At 49.2% G+C, this 17,274-nt stretch overlaps 1 protein-coding gene across 20 annotated transcripts in view; it reads left to right on the top strand.

Moving 5' to 3' along the window:
* Positions 1–17,274, top strand: part of LOC138060891 (CBP80/20-dependent translation initiation factor-like) — a 212,696-nt gene that overhangs the window by 188,146 nt on the left and 7,276 nt on the right. For all 20 annotated transcript variants that reach the window (XM_068925331.1, XM_068925327.1, XM_068925333.1 and 17 more), the window contains one exon: positions 16,102–16,155. In XM_068925331.1, coding sequence (XP_068781432.1) covers positions 16,102–16,155 — 54 coding nt within the window. The remainder of the gene's footprint in view (positions 1–16,101; positions 16,156–17,274) is intronic.

A 17,274-nucleotide genomic window follows, 5' to 3' on the forward strand; every position in this document is an offset into this window, starting at 1 on the left:
ATCTCCTTCTGCCCCCTCTAGGATGAAATGGAGTTAACTTGCTGACATCCTTGCCACTCTGAAGGCACTGTGGTGTGACCGAATGGTGAGGGCCATATTCCGCCGTGCTATAAAACTCAGCTGGCTTTTCAGGATCAGTGCCCATTCTTGGCCTACATACTTCAGTTTGCGTGTCCTCAAAAAACAGCTGAAAACGGGAGAGCAACCAAGGGACTTTGTTTGTTCCTGCACACCCATATTTCTTCTTTTTTGTGGCCCTTGAGCAGAGTCAGCAAATAGAGGAGTAGAAAATGGTTTAAGACCAAGGACCAGCAAATGCAAGTTGAACCAACAGCAGGGTAGGGGCATTCCAGTGCCTTGTGGTTGATGTAACAAGTATCCCACCACTGCTACAAAAGTAGAGATAATAAATAATACTAGTTATGCTGCCTCCAACTGCATCTACTGTGTGTGCGTAAACAGTGTTGGCGTAGGTCAGCCAAGCTCACCACCCGTCCCACTTCATTCCCCTAGCACTAGTGAATAGCCTCCGTGAAAGAGGCGCATTAGGTCCTGAGGGACTTGGAACAGATCTTGGTGATGGCAGGCAGTGGCTGAGGTCTGCTGGGAAAGGGTTGTAACCAGCTTAGAGCCACTGCCATACTGTGCTAAAATAGGGACAAATCTGTGGTGTCAACGGGTTTGGCTCCTCTTGTGTCTCAGTCTCATCCTCAACGGATGTTGTTCAGAGGCCAACCCAGGAGGTGCCTCTGGGCCTGGGAGCTGCCACCTTCCTGCCAGCCCTTTGCCAGGAGGAGCCGGTTTGGGCCAAGGTGGCTGGTGTCAAGTGCTGCTTTGGATGTATTTGTTTATTTTTGTGAAGCCACTCAGCAGTCAGACCTGGCTTTACATCCAGGTAACCTGAGCTGTTGCCTGTGGCAGGAGAGCAAGGAGGTGGGAAAACTGGCTTGTAGATCCTAAAGCTTGAGAGGTGCCAGGTGGGGATGTTGCTGTAGTCCAGCAAGATGCCTTGCCAGTTGGGGCCCCACAAGGGCCCGTGGCACAGCATGAGCACCACAGTGTGGGCTCTACCTCCCTCTCTACCTCTATCCTGACCCTATCTCGCCCCTTACTCCTGCCTCTCCTTCACTGTGCAATCCCCCAGTGCTGTCCATGGGTAGGCAGGGCTTCGCAGTACCTCTGCTCTGGGAAGAGGTAGGGAGCTGGACCTCTGGAGGATGGAGGTCCCTGCACCCCTACACCTGGTGCGTCCTGTTCAATGATTCAATTTGAAAGGGACCCAAGGAGGTCCCTGGTCCAACCTCCTGCTCCAAGCAGGGGCAGCTATGGGGTCAGACCCCAGTTTGCTCAGGGCTTGATCCTGTTAGGTCTTGAAAACCTCCAAGGAAAGAGATAAAACAATCTCTCTGGGCAACCTGCTTCACTGTCCTCATGATGAAAGAGGTTTTCTTTATGCCCAGTCTGAACCTTGCTCAGTTCGATTTATGCCCGTTGCCCCTAGTCCTCCTGCCCTGCACCACTGTGAACAGCCTGGCTCCATCTTCTTAACCTCCTCAGAGGTAAGGAAAGGCTGCTGTTAGGTCCCCCGAAGCCTTCTCTTCTCCAGGCCAAACAAGTCCCGTTCCCTCAGCCCCTCCTCAAAGAGCAAGTGCTCCAGCTCTCCAGTCATCTCAGTGGCCCTTCACTGAACTGACTCCAGTTAATCAATCTGTTCTTGTACTGGGAGGCTCAAACTGCACACAGTATCTAGATGTGGTTTAACAAGTCCTGAGACGAGAGGGATAATCACTTCTCTTGATTCACTGGCTATGTTCCTGTTCAGACAGCCCATGATGCTGCTAGCTGTCTTTGCTGCCAGGGTGCATGTGTGGATCAAGCCCAGTTTGTGTCTACCAAGACTCGCAGGGCTCTTTCTTCTCAGGTGCAGGACTTGGCATTTGTCCTTGTTGAATTTCGTAAGGTTCCTGTTGACTCATTCCTCTGGGTGGCAGCCCTGTCCTCAAGCATGTTGACTGGTTCTCCCCAGTTTGTTGTCATCTGCAAACTTGACACAAGTTCACTCCTTACCTCCTCCAGGATGTTGATTAAGATGTTAAACAGGACAGGTCCCAGGATAGATCCCTTGATTCTCTTCTTGTTACTGGTCCAGTTACTGTACCAGGAGAATACAGTCCAGTAACTACAACCCTCTGAGCCCAACCATCCAGCCGGGCTTTTTAACCAACTGGTTGTCCACCATCTACCATAATGTCCTGGCTTGGATACAAGAATATTATGGGAGACAGAGTTAAATGCCTTGTTAAGGTCAAGGTAAATGACACCCACTGCTCTCCCCTCATCCACAAGACCATCGAAGGTGATCAGGCATGATTTACCCTAAGTAAATTTTGACTTTTTCCACTCATCATCTCCTCCTTATGCCCTGAAATGTGTTCCAAGTGGACTTGTTCTGTGCTCTTCCTAAGGCCTGAAGTGAGGCTGATGGGCATGTAGTTGCCCAGGTCGTACTTACGGCCTCTTCCAAAGATGTGTGTAACATTTGCCTTTCACCAGTCATGCAGTATCTCTCCCAGTCTCTGTGATTTTACAGAGATGATGATAGCGGCCTCTCTACAGGGCATCGGACGGCTCTTGACACCCTCAGCTGCATTAAGTGAGACTGTCAGGGTGCAGGCTCAAAGCAAACACAAGGAAGTAGTTCTTCACAGAGAGTATAATTAAACTGCAGAGCTCCTTCCTGCAGGAGGCTGTGGATGCAAAGCGTTTGCCAGGGCTCAGAAACCAGCTGGACCAATTCATGGAGGAGGAGAGGTGGAAGGCTATTACTGCTGGGGGCTGGAGAGTACCCTGGGAGAGTGGCACTGCATGTCTCCTGCTCTGCTCGTGGCCGGGGCCAGCGTACTGGGCTAGGTGGCCTTTGACCCGACTTGAAATAGCTTGCTTTTATGTTCTTATTAACAACCATGAAGACTAACGATGCTGGGAGGGATGAATCAGCCCCGCAGAGACAATGGGGAGCAGCTCTGGCAGGCTGGCGGAGGGCAGGACAGTTGCTCCTCTGCAGGAGTGTCTCCTGCCTCCAGTCTGGTTGGCAGAGACTGTCCCATTTCAGCATCGTTTGAAATCCTGGCACGGTCCCATCGCTTCCCTGCCTATGGTGCATGCTGCTAACTGAAAGCCTCAGGGTGGTGGTGCAGGGAGGATAAATACTCCCTGTCTAATTGCCTTTCCCCCACGTCTGAGTCTGCGGTGCAGCATGTAGACTGGTATCCACTCCCCTCCCTTCTCTTAGTGCCTGTTATCTCCTGGGGCCATACTGTGTAATTTAGAAAAATATTCTAACACAGTAATTAACGTCTGAACTTCAAGAGGGCACTGCCTTTTCACTGTCTCCTTTAGAGGAAGAGAGAGGAAAAAGCTTTCCAACTGCAGTCAGAGGAGCTTGGAGGGTGGTGCTGTTTGGAAAAGAAAATTGTATCTTTTAATGTGCAGGATTTTTTTTTTTAATCATTCTCACTTTTTGAAAAGCACCAGCCTTTTGAGTCAAAAGAGGGTCCTTGACAGTATAATAAGATGCTAGGATTTTAAGATGATGCTCCCAGACAGAGAATGAGACAGAGTTTGCCTCTGTTTGTCATATAAGTGTAGACACCGAGAAGGCTGGATTCTGACCTCGGGCCATTCTTTGGCCCAGGTAATTGCGTGTGACTGGCCTGACTGACGCTAGCATACTGACTGGAGACAGGACTTTTCCTGGGGAGAAAGCAAGTCCCATACGAAGAAGAATTGTGGGAGGGAGAAGGGAAGAAATAAATTGTTAGTCACTGTGCCTAAAGAGGTAAGCTAGTCTCTGAGCTGAGCTCCAAGAGGAGGAAGCTCTCTCCAGAGTCCCTGAGAGGCGTCTCCCAGGGACGTTGACCTTAACTGGGTTTGTGCAAGGAGAGCCAGCACCTTGGTCTCTGCCAGTCCTGTTGTCCCAGCTGGTTGTACAAAAAACAGTGTTTTTGTCTGCAGTCCTGTATAATCCTCTCATTGGAAGAGGCAAAAGATGCCATATGAGACGTTTTGGTGCCGAGACTACTTTGTGCCCATGTGCAGCACTTGGCTTGAGCTCTTGAGCCAGGGAAACCCTTGGGTTCTGCGGAGCAGCACCGTTGGTGTCCCCACACCCCTCGCTGCGCCGGGAGCGAGCGCGGCAGGCGGTGAGGTGTGGGAGACAAAATGGGAGGTCCTTTCTTGGGGAAAAGGAAGGATCCGGCGAACGAATGAGAGGGAAGCGGTAGCGCTCTTGGCACAGGATGTGGGTGTGGGTGGGTTACGCAGAGGGTGGATCAGAAGGGAAGAGATCCCGAGGGAAGCAGAGAGAGTGAGCAGATTATGGGTCAGGGACACAGGAGAAGGAAGAAGAAGGGAGAAATATGAGGGGAACAAACAAGTGGGAAAATGGAGTAGAGGAGTCCAGAAGAGAGGGAGGACGTAAGACCTGGAAAAGCAGGGAGAAGAGGCTGGGATTTGGAGCAAGCAGGGTGCGTGTATGCATGCAGTGACTCGGACCTTCAGGCACATGGCAGAAGATAGCATGAATGTACAAGGGTCTGAAAAGAGGAGCAAAGGGCTAGCGTTGGTCTGCAGAATGAAATAGCGAGCAAGCAAAGCAGCTTGTGCTGTCTGCCCTCCCTCTCTGCCCAAACCTCTTTGCGTCTCCTCTGACTGCTGCCCCGTCCTCACCCTTGCAGCGCATGCCCCAGTGCTCCCCATTGGCCACTCAGTCGCCCGGAGCTGGGAGCAGCGCGGCCGTTGCTTCTCCGCTGTGCGAGCCACCCTCCAGCTACTAGCCGGGGATGTCTTCGAACGTTAATGACTGTTACGCCACTTCCTATTAGGCTGTGAAGATCCCTTTAGCCTCATCCCTGTCTCCCTGAAAGAGCTCATAAAAAGGAGCCTTTGAAAGCCTGGGGAGGCTGCAGGCAGCGGCAAGGGGAGAGGCATTGTGCGGTCCCAGCCGGGCAGATGAAAAGCCGGGAGGAGCTGGCGCTGCTTTCCCCACACATGCATGGTTATTATACGGCTGTCCTCTCCGAGAGCTATTTCTTAGCGTTTAATGCTGATAGTAATCTACGGAGACATAACTACCGCAAGCCACACCTCTGAACATGGCTGGTAGCTGCTGTGGTTAGATTCCCTCAGGAGGGCTTTCTTGGCTCACAGGAGGCCTATTCAGCACAGACAAAAACCCTCCCAGTTCAGAAACTTCCCTCCTCTGGTGCCTAGCTGTCCTGGAGCTCTGCATTGCATTGGCAGGAGTAGATCCCGGCAGCTCACACATCTCTGAGGGCTTCACGTGGATCTGGGGGAACTGGGTGGACAGCAGGGCTGTCACCCACCGGGCAGCCCCTGGGCGTTCACCAGTGCTCAGAGCTCACCTGATGAGGAGTGTGTGGGTGCCTGCGAGCACGCGACTCCTGCAGCATCTCCCTCTCCTGTTTTTGCAGTTGCTTTATTTAGGCTTGGCCTAGACTTCAGATTTTGTCAGCAGAATGACGCTAGCCCTATGAAAAGATTGCCCACACACATAACCCGCAGAGCAATGTTGGCAAAAACTCTCCCACGAGTGCAACTTGTATGGACGAAAAAGATTGCCTGTAATCGGTGCAGTTTGTTTCCTTCAGAGGGCAGGTTTAAGGTCAAAGAGCTCTTTTGTCAGAACAAGCTGCATATCCACCACAGCAAAGGGGATACCGAGGTAGTTTTACCGGTACAGATCCCCCAGCGACTTTTAAACCGCTATGTCCCAAGCTCTCCAGGGAGAGCCTCTGCCTTATACATGTGTCGAGCTGTGTAAATAATTTGGTAATGACAATTCAATTCAGCATGCGCTCCCTAATTTTGGACGGGGGCACCACGGAGAACGTTTGAGGCAGAAGCTTGTGAAACATGCCACCTCGAAAAGTGGGTGTTACTTGAGAACGGATGAAAACAGATCAAATCGGAGAAGGCTGCATGATCCTTTTGAACCCAGCTGCTGTGTTTAGTATTTTGTGTTCGGGAACACATATTCTTAGAAAGCTACAGGACTTGTTTAGTTCCAGCCAGTGAGCTTTAAAACCACAGTGGCCTATTTTAAATAGGGGACAGCTCTGGTGCCAGAGATACAGTTTCCAAGGAGAAAACGTGCTCCCATTTGTTTAGCTGCTGACCTAGAAGCCCTGAGTTTTGTCCTCTTCCATCTAAGCTTTCAGCGCAGTTACTCCAGTGCGCACCAGCTCCAAGCATGGCGGCAGGATTTGGGCCCAAGCGAGGACCAGGCGAGAGCCAGGGCTGCTGACTGCCCTCCTGTCCGTGGATGAGCTGGGCAAGAGTGCGCAAGAGTGGTCGGTTCTCAGCAGCCCGTTCAGAAGGCAGGGGAAGTAATTATGGCAGATAAGAAACAAAGCTAGATATCATCTCACAGGATGGTCCCTCCTCCTCGCGTGGCTTTGCTTTTGTCTTTCACCCCATTGTACCAGGCATTGTTAGCTCCCAAAGCTCTTTCAATTGGATGTAAACATAACTATTTGCGTCTGCCGCCATGCTCTCTTAGAAGAGCCAGGAAAGCGGAGAATGTCCGGCGGGCAAGGGTGGAGCCCTCTGCAATCAAGCGGGGATGGTCTTGCTGCTTTTTCTTTCCATGTTTTGTATTTCCCTGAACCCTGGGGGTGAGATCACATCCTCCGCTCCCAGGGTTATTATGTCTTCAGACAGGCAGGATGAAGTCTGCCGGCTGGGTGGCTCTGTCGCTCACACACAGGCTGGGTGGCTCGTTCCTTCTATCTTCCCCGCGCACGCACGCTCTCGCCCCTCTCCGAAAGCCGCCGTGGCTCCCGTCCCACCGATGAGGACAATAACCTCCACCTCTGCCTGGGGTGCTTAATGGGAACCACCAGGCTACTGGTGAATTGCACTGTCTGGCTTGATGAGCGACCAGATTTTCTTCATCATTGTCTGCAGTAATTACCTTTTAATGGTTTCCATCCTAGTAGGAATCCCTTTTGCTCTTCCAGATCTGGGGAGAGAGGGTCATGTTTTATGGTTTCCTTGTCTGCAGTGGAAAAGAGAAGGAGGAGTTTCCCACGACTGGGTACAGGATTTTGTTCCCCTGGCCTTAATTCAATTTACTTCTAAATATCTTTCATTTGAGTTCCTCAGGAGCCTGACAAGGACGCTATTCAACAATTTTGGTTTACTCGATGCAGTAAACAAACTATCTCTTCTTGCCATCCTCGCAGTGTGTCCTGGTTGGGTAATAGGAGAACAGAAGTCTCCTCCTCAGCTAAGAGCAGCACGTTGCTGTAGAAGGAGTAGGTGCCACCAAACAAACTGTTTCAAGTCATCTTGAAAATGTTAAGGAAAATACGTCCTATGGACCTGGCGGCATACACACCTCTCTCAGCAGCTCCTGCCCAGAGGTCCTCTTTTCCCTGTGCCACCTCATCTGTGCAGATGCTTCTGGGGCCAGGCAGTGACTCGTACTGGTGTCCTCTTCCTGATGGAAAGAGTTTGACTTGCGGTCAGCACGTTCTCAGCATGGGCTGAGACCAGGCCACCACAGCTGAAGGAGTCGGGGAGAGGGACCTCCCTTTGCTGGCATTGCTGTGGGAATCACCATGCCCCCTGCAGCTGTTTTTACCAGCAGAAGAGCTTGTTCACCCATTTTAAGTAAAGCCCTGCTACAGAAAGATGAATTTGTATGGGGTGGGTTTTGACCTTGCAAGGACAATGCTGTGCTTTGTACGTAGGGGCTGCTCTGCCAGTTTTAGAGACAGAAATGCATTTGGTGGCAGGAGGAAGGGGCTCTGTTACTTCTTATCCCAAATGTTCTCTGAGGCAGTGTGAAAAAAGTGAGTGGACTGGAGGCGTTTTGTGCATCTTCAGTGGGCTTGAAAACTTCGTTGCCAGGCAGATCCACTGGAAGGCATGAGTAGAAGCCAATGCAGAGCGAAAGACTATTTCTAGTGGCGTTGTGTGTCAGTGCAGCCTGACTCCTAGCTAAGTTGGGTTTTCAGAGCCCAACGAAGTGGCAGTGAGCTTTGTTGCTCAGTGAACCTACTTTAATTTTGAAATCTCAGCAATGCAGTAGCCATTTTAACTGAGATGTGGTTTTGAGTAGAAATGCTCTCTACAGTAAAGGGTTTAGCATAGCCATTCCAATTAATCAGGCCATGTACAATGCTCTTAATGATGATAATGATAATGCAGGGTTCAATTCGATTGTCTGCCCAGGGTCACCTAGTGCTGTTTAAGTCACTCACATGTTTTGATATCCCATATGGGCTCTAGCTGCTGTTCTGGAAGGGTACATGTCTCCTGCAGTTCCTGTGTCACGTCTTCCAGCCTCCTGCAGACCTCTTGGAGCTCCTATGGCATTTTGCACTGCCGTTGTTGAATTGCCTATCCTAAGAGACCTGAATCAAGCCCATTTGGGGTCTTTCTGATGATCTGAAGAAGGGGTGGGAATTCGCCTCACATTCCTCACAAGGGTGAGGTCTGCAACTGTCCTGGGTATCGGGAGTACCTTTACGGAGTGGAGGACCATTGTGGTCCCCACAGTTGCAGCACAATTCCTCTCCTCCCAGGGTAGATACCAAAACCAGAACCAGTGAACTGTGCCCTAGAAGTGCTTCTCCCTCTCTGTCCGCTACAGAGAGTCTAGAAAACTTACAAGCAGGCATCATAGATGGCTACAGTTGGGTGAGATGGGTCTCAGCCCAGCTGCTCAAAGGTTCAGATTCCTTTTGTGCTTATACCACTTTCTCCTCCTCCCTCTGTGTTGACTTGTTGCATTAGTTCCCTGTGTAGAGCAGGGAAAGTAGTGCTGGTGTCACTGGTTACAGGTGTGCTCCAGACTCTCCAGCATAGTCAGAAGGGTAGATCCATGCTGGCAGCTGAGTGCAGGGTTTGAGCCCACCCCCCAAGTGAACATCAGCTCACCCTCTGCACTGCAAAATGTCAAGGTTAATGTAAGTCACCACCTCACACCTGTCTGGATGGGGTGGTCAGAGCGTACTGCACACCATAACACAGAGGATCTTGTCTGCGCAGCACAGACAGGTTAGCCGTGCCGGTGATGTGAGGCTGATGCTCCTCAAGGCAGGTGTGGACGTTCTGGGCCTGAGCTATGGCAAGGTGATCACTGCCTGGTATGCTGGAGCGTGCTCTGGGACCTGTTACCCATCTTCATGCAGAGCTCAGCAGTATGAGGCTTGCAGGGAGACCACGTGGTGGGGAAACAGTGAGCTCTTGGGGTAGTTCCATCCAGCTCTGGCGCAGAAAGACGCATTGGAGAAGATACCACTTGGTAGGATGACTGTGAGCTTCTAAAGGTCCACTGTTTCCAAGTGCTTATTTTTTTTCTCTCAATAAAAAAAATCGACTCAAACTCACCTAGCCACCTGACTTCCTTAACGCTCAGGGTATGCCCTGCGTGGGAATCAATATCCTTTAGAGAAGGTGGCACTGGTGCAGTTTATTGGTGGGTGCAGGATCAGCCCAGGTGACCTGTGATACCCTGGATCAGGATGCTGATATTTCTAATGGGAACAGATTGTAGAAATGCTGAAACTGGACTTGCTGATAGAGTATTTTCTAATTACTCATTCCCCACACCCTAGTTTGTACTTTACATTTTCCCCTGTCTTGGCTGTTTTCACCACCGCTTGTCTTGTGACAATAAGAAAACTGGAGTTGTAACAGTTACCTTCAGCTCAGAGAAGCTCAGACTTTCCCTATGCAAAGCAGCACAGCAGTCACGTGGATCTTATCGCCTGCATCTTGCTTAAAGACTTGCAACAGTAGATTGATAAGGGACCTCTGAAAGAGTAGAAGATAGCTATTAATGTCTTTCTGCGGAGAGCCTGTGTGAAGTGCAGCCCCTCCTTCGTGGGAGTAGCAAAACTGGCTTTTGCTCCCAGGTGGGTCCGTCTAGCAGACCTTGGGACTTTCATGAATTTACTAGGGTCCATTAGACCACTGAGAGGGTCTGCAGAGCCATGTTATAAGCACAACACATGCCTCACCTTAGTAGAGCTTCAGTTCTGTGAGATGATCCCAACAACTGAACTGGAACAGATCAGTCTGGCTACGAGAAGATCCACTACGGCCCTTCCCCGGGGCTCCTCTGCTTAAAAACAGGATTGAAAAGCACAGTCTCTCCTGCAGCTTTTGAAGTATGTTATATTCCTTCTATGTAAGCTCAGAATGGCGTAAGTGTGTGCATTGCTCCTTTTTCCTAATCTAAATCTGTCTAGCTTCCATTTTCAGCTGTTTCTTCTTTTCCTACCAGTGGCAATGAGTCGCACCAAGTAGTTTACTCCAAGTAGATTACTTACAACATATTTGATCTTCTGTAGTAATGGTCTACGCTCCCCAAGGGGAATAAGGGTAGGCACCTTAGGTACCTTATTGATCTATGAGTTAGATTAAGCACGTACCTGTGGGCAGTTGCAGTGCTGGAGCTTCACACCGTGGATTGTCCGTGAGTCCGTGCACATTGTCATCTTGATGGAAGAACCTGTGATCAAAATGTGGGCACCCAGCAGGGAAGCAGGGAGATGGCCCAGGGACTGCAGGCAGTTTGACTTTTGCTGTGGAGCTGACCTGAAAGAAGTCCCAAACTTTTAATGCCCATCTGGAAGGGGTACACAGGATTGAGCCTATCTGGGTGGATATTTCTGGAGGTGGAAAACCTTTCTGGGTTCTTACACTGGAGTCATCCCCAAAGTATCAGAAAAGACTGCACGCTAAGAGCTACTTTGTGGCAAGCGTTGCTTATTTCATTTTGCAAGCGATATCGTACACAGTAATTAGTACTATGCCTTACAGGAATAATATCATTGCACTCGTGAAGGGTAATATATGCGTTTGACTGCTCCCACTTCATTTCCCAGTGAGAATGGGGCTAAAGAAGACAATTAAACCTGCATGGTTTAGTGATAAGCAAAGGGACTGTGAGTCAGGTTCTTCAGTACTGCTGATGGTGCTGGCATCCCTGAGAATACCAAGTAAGCAGTTTAGCTTCTCTGCATTATGGTTTATCTCTGTAGAAAGCAGATGATAAACCCAAATAATCCTGGCTATGGGTACCCTGTCAACTCAGCTCTCCCATTTGCTTCTGGATCTGGTCCCCTCGCTGTCTGCACTGAACGTATGTCAGTCTGTTGCCTTCTGGAGGGAACGGTCTGGTTGTCTCCGTGATGAAGCCCAGCGGAGGTTCTGAGGCAATAGCATTCGCTACAGCAATGTGGACGAAACATCCCAGTTTGGCTCCCTCCTCACTGCACGCTGCTCAGGTGCTACCTGGTTCCCCCCCCCAACACCATTGCGTACTGCCCGCCTAGGGCAATGACAGAAAGATCAGGTTTTTGGGGCCACCAGGGTGCCACAGAGGCCCCAGGAGATGGGGCTCAGTGGTGTGCCATGTGAACCCGTTGCACTTGGCATGCACACATGAACCTCCCTGCTCTCCCTCCTTGGCCCTTGGACTCGGGGATCTCCCTGGGAGTGGACCCTGCTGACGAGGGTAAGTACAGCCAGTGCTTCCCTCCTGCTTTGCAGGGACATAGCGGGCCTTGAGCTGGGTTGTAATTCCCATTTGATTCCTCCCGTCAGAAGTCACACTGTGAGTTTAACGTCCTTTTGCTAGAAAGGTGCTTGGGCCCAGAGTGGACATGAAGAGCATTGGCAGTGATACTGGGGATGCTTGAAGGTTGTGAACGTTATCTCTCTATCTCAGGGACGTGTCGGGGTTTGATTCTTGACTGCCTTCACAAGTGCTGGAGGAAGGCGTTTTGTCTGAGGCTACTAGGAGGAAGGTGTGGGCCATTTCCTTCTGGAGCCCGGAGGACTAGTGAATTCTGGGAAAAATGCATTGCAGCTCCCATCGAATCACTGCCACCTCACTCCCCAGAGCATTTGCAGGAACGGACCCTGAAGTTTATTTTTGTTTGTCCATGAAAACATTTAGCACCCAGAGACCAACAGGGCATGCTAGCCTTCCAGAGGAGGCTGCCAGGTGCCGCGTCTGTCAGAGGGACAGGGAGATTTGGAAGAGGGAGCCCTCCATTGCGGAGGTCTAAGTGAAAGCTCGTGATGTCTCCTGCCAGCCTACAAAGCTGTTAGTCCAGCACCAGCAACAAAAGCGAGAAGCGTTTCGCAACAAAGCTTGGGTATTATATGACCAGCCGGGCAGATTCTGGCATGCAGCCTCTGCTCTTAGGAAATCAAGTAGACTCTTTGTCTGCTTTCCAGCAGGAACTGCTTCTTTCATTCCACGCTTGATACAGGGAACCGACTCTAGAGCAAAGGGAAGTTTTCACTCAGACAGCCTGAGCCTCCAGGGGATGATTACAGGTTGAATGAAGAAGCGTGTGAGTCTCAGCTCACCTGTGCTGTCATCTGCCTCGCGCTCCTTTTCAGCTCCCTCGTCCGCGTTCGTTTGCTGGTCTGAATGATGTGGGAACCTGTTTGAGAAAGACAGGCTGATTTACATGGTGGAGTTTCTGCAGATAAATGCAGCAGGGAGGAGCAGTTATAAATAGTTAAATAAATAATAATTGTGATGTGGGAGTGCTCATTTAAGGGGTATAAAATGCTTACTTTAAAATACTTTAGGTAAATATAAATTAGCTTGCAGACGATGAATGCAATTGGTTTAGGGTCAGATTTTGATCACATAAGTGCCAAGGCTTCAACACTGCCATTTCTGCAGTAGCTGAGGAGTGGTCGTTCTGGCAAACCACGAGACGTTTCCACACTCGGGTACGTGCGTAGAGCCCCGACCGGCTCCACTGCCCTGGTTGCTCTGAGTATGGGAGAGGTCTTCACACAGCTGGGGATGAGGGCTTTGGAGGACGGCAGAGAAGAGTTGTCCTCGTGCTGGGCTTACAGCCTATCATCCCAAAGCTGTTGGAACAAAGTATTTGACTGACTGTAACATATGAGGGCACGGGCATAGTGAGCAGGGTATCTGATGGTCTCCAGCCCTGAGGCAACGGTGTGAATGCTGTAGGTGCTGGACCACCATGCAGGACACTGGCTGTATAACCCAGTCCAGTGCTCGGCCACCTTGGCAGTGATGTTCCAACAGGACAGCGAGCTCAGTCCTCTGGTGCGTTGGGGATGGCCCCACACCCTCCTCCTGCCTACAGCCGCAGCGTCCCAGCTGCCCGTACCGGCCTCCTGGTCGTGAATAGGAGCAGCTTTCAGCAGAGCTCCCATAGTTACAGCGCAGTTAAGTAGGGTGGGTGGACAGAGACAAAACAATGTTTGAAAAATGCATGCAAAATGTTGTCGGTGTGCTGGGGAAATGGTAGGGGCCCCATGTAGCCCCTTCATTGCAGGGCCAGTGACATCCTTGCTCTACTTGTCTACTTCAGTGGCAGTTTTTCCAGCCTTCCTTCCTCTTTCCCACCCTCCCAGAAACAGGTAGAGGAAGAGTGACATCTTTCCAATCATCCTAGATGTGGATCATTTCACTTGCAAGGGTGCAAGTGACTGCTAGCCATGTGTGGGCATGGGACTCTGACTCTGCTCAGTTCCTGAATCACCAGCAGATCTGCCAGCTGGGACCTTCTCTACCACCCAGGGACAAACCTTGGTTTGGGGAGCATGTTGTGGTCTTCTGACCCAGCTATCGCAGGCACAGCTTCATCTGTAACCCTGCAAGACTGGTATCTCTTAATGCCTTGATGTGCCCATGTAGCACGAGGACAGTTCTGGGCTGTCCCATGTTGCAAATAGCCTTTGGCGTATTCATCCTCATCACCACCTTTCATAGGAGGGGCGGTAAGGGTGTCCCCCCTCTACAGTTGGGGAACTGGGGCGAAGAGAGCCCGAGGGAAGTTCGCAGCCTGGCCCAGACGTCACAGCAACAGACTCGGGGTCACCCAAGGAGACTATGGCAAAGAAGAGCTGCAAGCCAGACGTCCTAGGTCCTCCCTAATTGCCTCTGCAATTATAAAGTCTTCCTCCGTTTTGTAAACTGAGCATATGTGGTATAGACCCATGGGAGGAGAGTACCAGTTTCTGCAGTCATTTTACTGTTAAAGTTCCTTCACGTCACATTTCTTGCTTTAACGTTCATATTATGTTCTTTACTAAAGAATAGGAAAAATAAGAGATACCAATATATGTTAACTTACAGCCCTATTTCATTCCGTGCTAGCAAGCCAGTCTGCTGAGTATCCAAGGAGGGTATTTCTAGGTTACTGCTTGTTTACATTTGCCCCTAATTGAATTTTTTTGTTGTTGGGTTTAAACTAATCTCATGTTTTTTTGCAAAGAATCTGTGAACTGCTTGTGTGAACTTATCTCAAAGCAAGCAGTTTGGGCTTAACTAACATTTTCCAAACAACGCACAGAAAGATAAACTTGGGGGAACTGTTGCATGTATTCAGAACCCTGGCTGAACCTTTGTCTAATGTGAGATAAAACCCATGGACCACATGCTCCTCCAGATGCTATAAACATGATCTTCAAAGTTAACAAACTGCTGTGTGCCGAAAACAGAAAAGAGCGATGACAAAACTTTGAGGGCAATGTTGATTCTTTAAATTACCTTTTTTTCCTAGCTTTTCCCAGCAGTTGGGGACTTTGTAAACAAATAGGCATTTCTTTGAACGGTAAAGGAAAGATGAAAAAGAGGAGAATGGGAAAGAGAGAGCAGAAGGCTGAGAATCAGAACTGTTATTTTTACTAAAAGGTATGACTTCAGACCAAATTTAGTTACACTGATCAATTTTGTATGTGGCCACTTTTTAATCAGTGGAACCAGCTTTCCAAAGCTTAGCTTTCCCTGATGAAGTTCAGATACTGATGAAGTCAGTTTTGTCCGTTTTTAGAGCATACGTTCAGCTCCCCAGTACCGGTATGGATTGGCTCTGGTCTAGCAGGGCTTGTTCAGCTCACACGCAGTGGTACGTGACAACGCCAATACGACTTCTGGACCCAGGCTGGCTCTTCAAAAAGTCCTAGATGCCCTCAGACTCCAGACCGCCATGTTTGGAAATAGTTTTCCCATTACGCAGAGTCGCACAGCCCTTGTCATCATGGGTGATGGAGGACTGACTTTATGAAGGTCCAACTTGGGAGTGTGCAAAAGTTAAACTGATTTGTAAGACTGATGGAGTGGAAGCAGCTCTAACTTCATGTGTTTAGTGTAAGAGTGTTGCCAGCACCTGTGATTTTATCAGCGGTCTCATGATACAGTGTTTTTTCATAACGTTCCAGCTCACTGTTGGCTGATTAAGTGAGAATCTCCATTTTTATCTTTTGGAAAAATAACCAGAACAGCTATGCTTTATCTCTTGTGGTTTTAGCAAAAAGCTTGAAAGTGTATCTTCATATGCATGACAAACCCATGAAACAAAGGTGAATATAAAGAAACATGTTTTATGAAAAAAGAGTTTATTTTCGAACCAGTTTTGAGGGCTCTTACTCATGATTTTGGGGCTTGTGGGGTGAGACCATCCTAAGCACCTAAGATGTAATAGTTTCACTGGAGCCATTGCACTTGCAGCAATATATAATCAGTCAAGAAGGAGCTGTATTAGTGCAGTGCATTGGAAGTAATGCTTTTTTTCCCACCAGGAAATTTTCTGGCTGTTAGAAGAAGGTCCCTACTGGGAATGAGAGGTTCAGGAGTGTGGGACAGGGCTCACTTGGAAGCAGCTGCTTCTCTAGGCTCTACTGCTTTAATATTGTCATAGGATGGCATATTAGCGGCTGTATAGGTGAAATGAGTGCATTTTCTCATTGCCTACCACAGGAGAAAAATATTGTTCTGAATAAAATTTACCCTGAAAGCTATTAATCTAAATTACCTATGTTCTGCTCTGCTTGCTCACTCTCAGCAGCAGACATGTCAGTGATACACCCCTTACCCTGCATGTTGTCACTGTTTGTCGTAATTTTTTTATAACCTCTTTGTTCCCTTCTTTCTGATTTTCCGTCCTTTTCTTGTGGAAGTGGCGAAAGTCAAGCTGGGTTAAGAGGTGGAAGAAAAGTTGTAAGGGAGGAGGAGGAGGTCGCACAAGTCCAGTCACCACCTCTGTTTTCTCTCTTTTGCAGTTGTTGCAATCTCAGGATGTGAAGGAAGACGCTGTCCTTTGCTGCTCCATGGAGGTAGGGAAGCATGCCTTTGTTTGAAAGACGTAGCAATGGAAATGAAATTCTCCTATAGATCCATTGAAAATAGCAACACCAGCTTTCACCCAGATGAGCTGTAAAATCAAGTATTTGAGTTCCCTGCAGTCATCAAAAGTCTTGTGGCCTCTATTCTCTATTATTTCCCTTGTTTTAAATGGATGCAGCCTAAATTTGGTAGCTGGGATGTCATCACAAAGGTAACTGCAGTCAAAACAGGTTTATGTATGGGAGGCTGATTCCAGAATTAGCCTGGTGGCTTACATGTTTATGGATGACTTCTTGTGGGGTGAGGAGTGCAAGACAGGGAATTAGACTCAAGAGTCCCACAACTTTCTTTCAGTTCAGCTAGATTTACTCTATTTTATACCTCCATACGACGCAAGTGTCCTGCGTAGCAAACTCTGGCTTCCAGCTCCTGCAGTGACGTTAAGCTGGTGAAATGGGAAAATAATATCCTGGTTCCTTCAAATGTCAGCCTGCAGGTTTTTAAGCACAGAAATACCCGTTTTGGAACAAAGGCCGCCCCATGGCGCTGCCTTTGCCATGCAGTTGCAGTAGCTCACACAGATGGCTTTGCCGTGCTCAATAGCACCTTTGCCGAGAAACGGTTATAGAAATATAACACAGAGGCAATTGCTCAGGTTCATTAGCTTTGCTTTTTGGAAGTGATTGGCCCGTGGGGATATAGGTACTTTTCGTAAAGAGATTGGTGGAAGTAGGAGGCAAAATTGCAGCCTGAATGGTAGAAATTCAGCAAAGTGACAGGGAGCTGAAAAGAAGCTTTTGCATTTTTAAGGCTAGGACATTCTGGAGATCTGCTTTCAAATCCCGGTACCCCACAGGCTTTGTGTGATGGTGGACCCATCGCTGTCCACTCTCAAGTTTAATTTCCTCCACTGCGGGGAGACGTCCAAGCCTTACCCTGCTCCGCGAAGGCGCTCCGAGGAGTGATTGCCTTAAAAACGCTTGGCTACCCTCAGAGAAAAGGTGCGACAGGTAGAAATGCAAATCTCCTCGCTGTGCAAAGGGCAGGTTGTTACGCATACGGGAGAGCCCTGCTTATTCAGATTAATGACTGCGAGTCACTGGCAGCTG

This window comes from Struthio camelus, chromosome W (genome assembly GCF_040807025.1).
Source record: "Struthio camelus isolate bStrCam1 chromosome W, bStrCam1.hap1, whole genome shotgun sequence".
Taxonomy (NCBI): domain Eukaryota; kingdom Metazoa; phylum Chordata; class Aves; order Struthioniformes; family Struthionidae; genus Struthio; species Struthio camelus.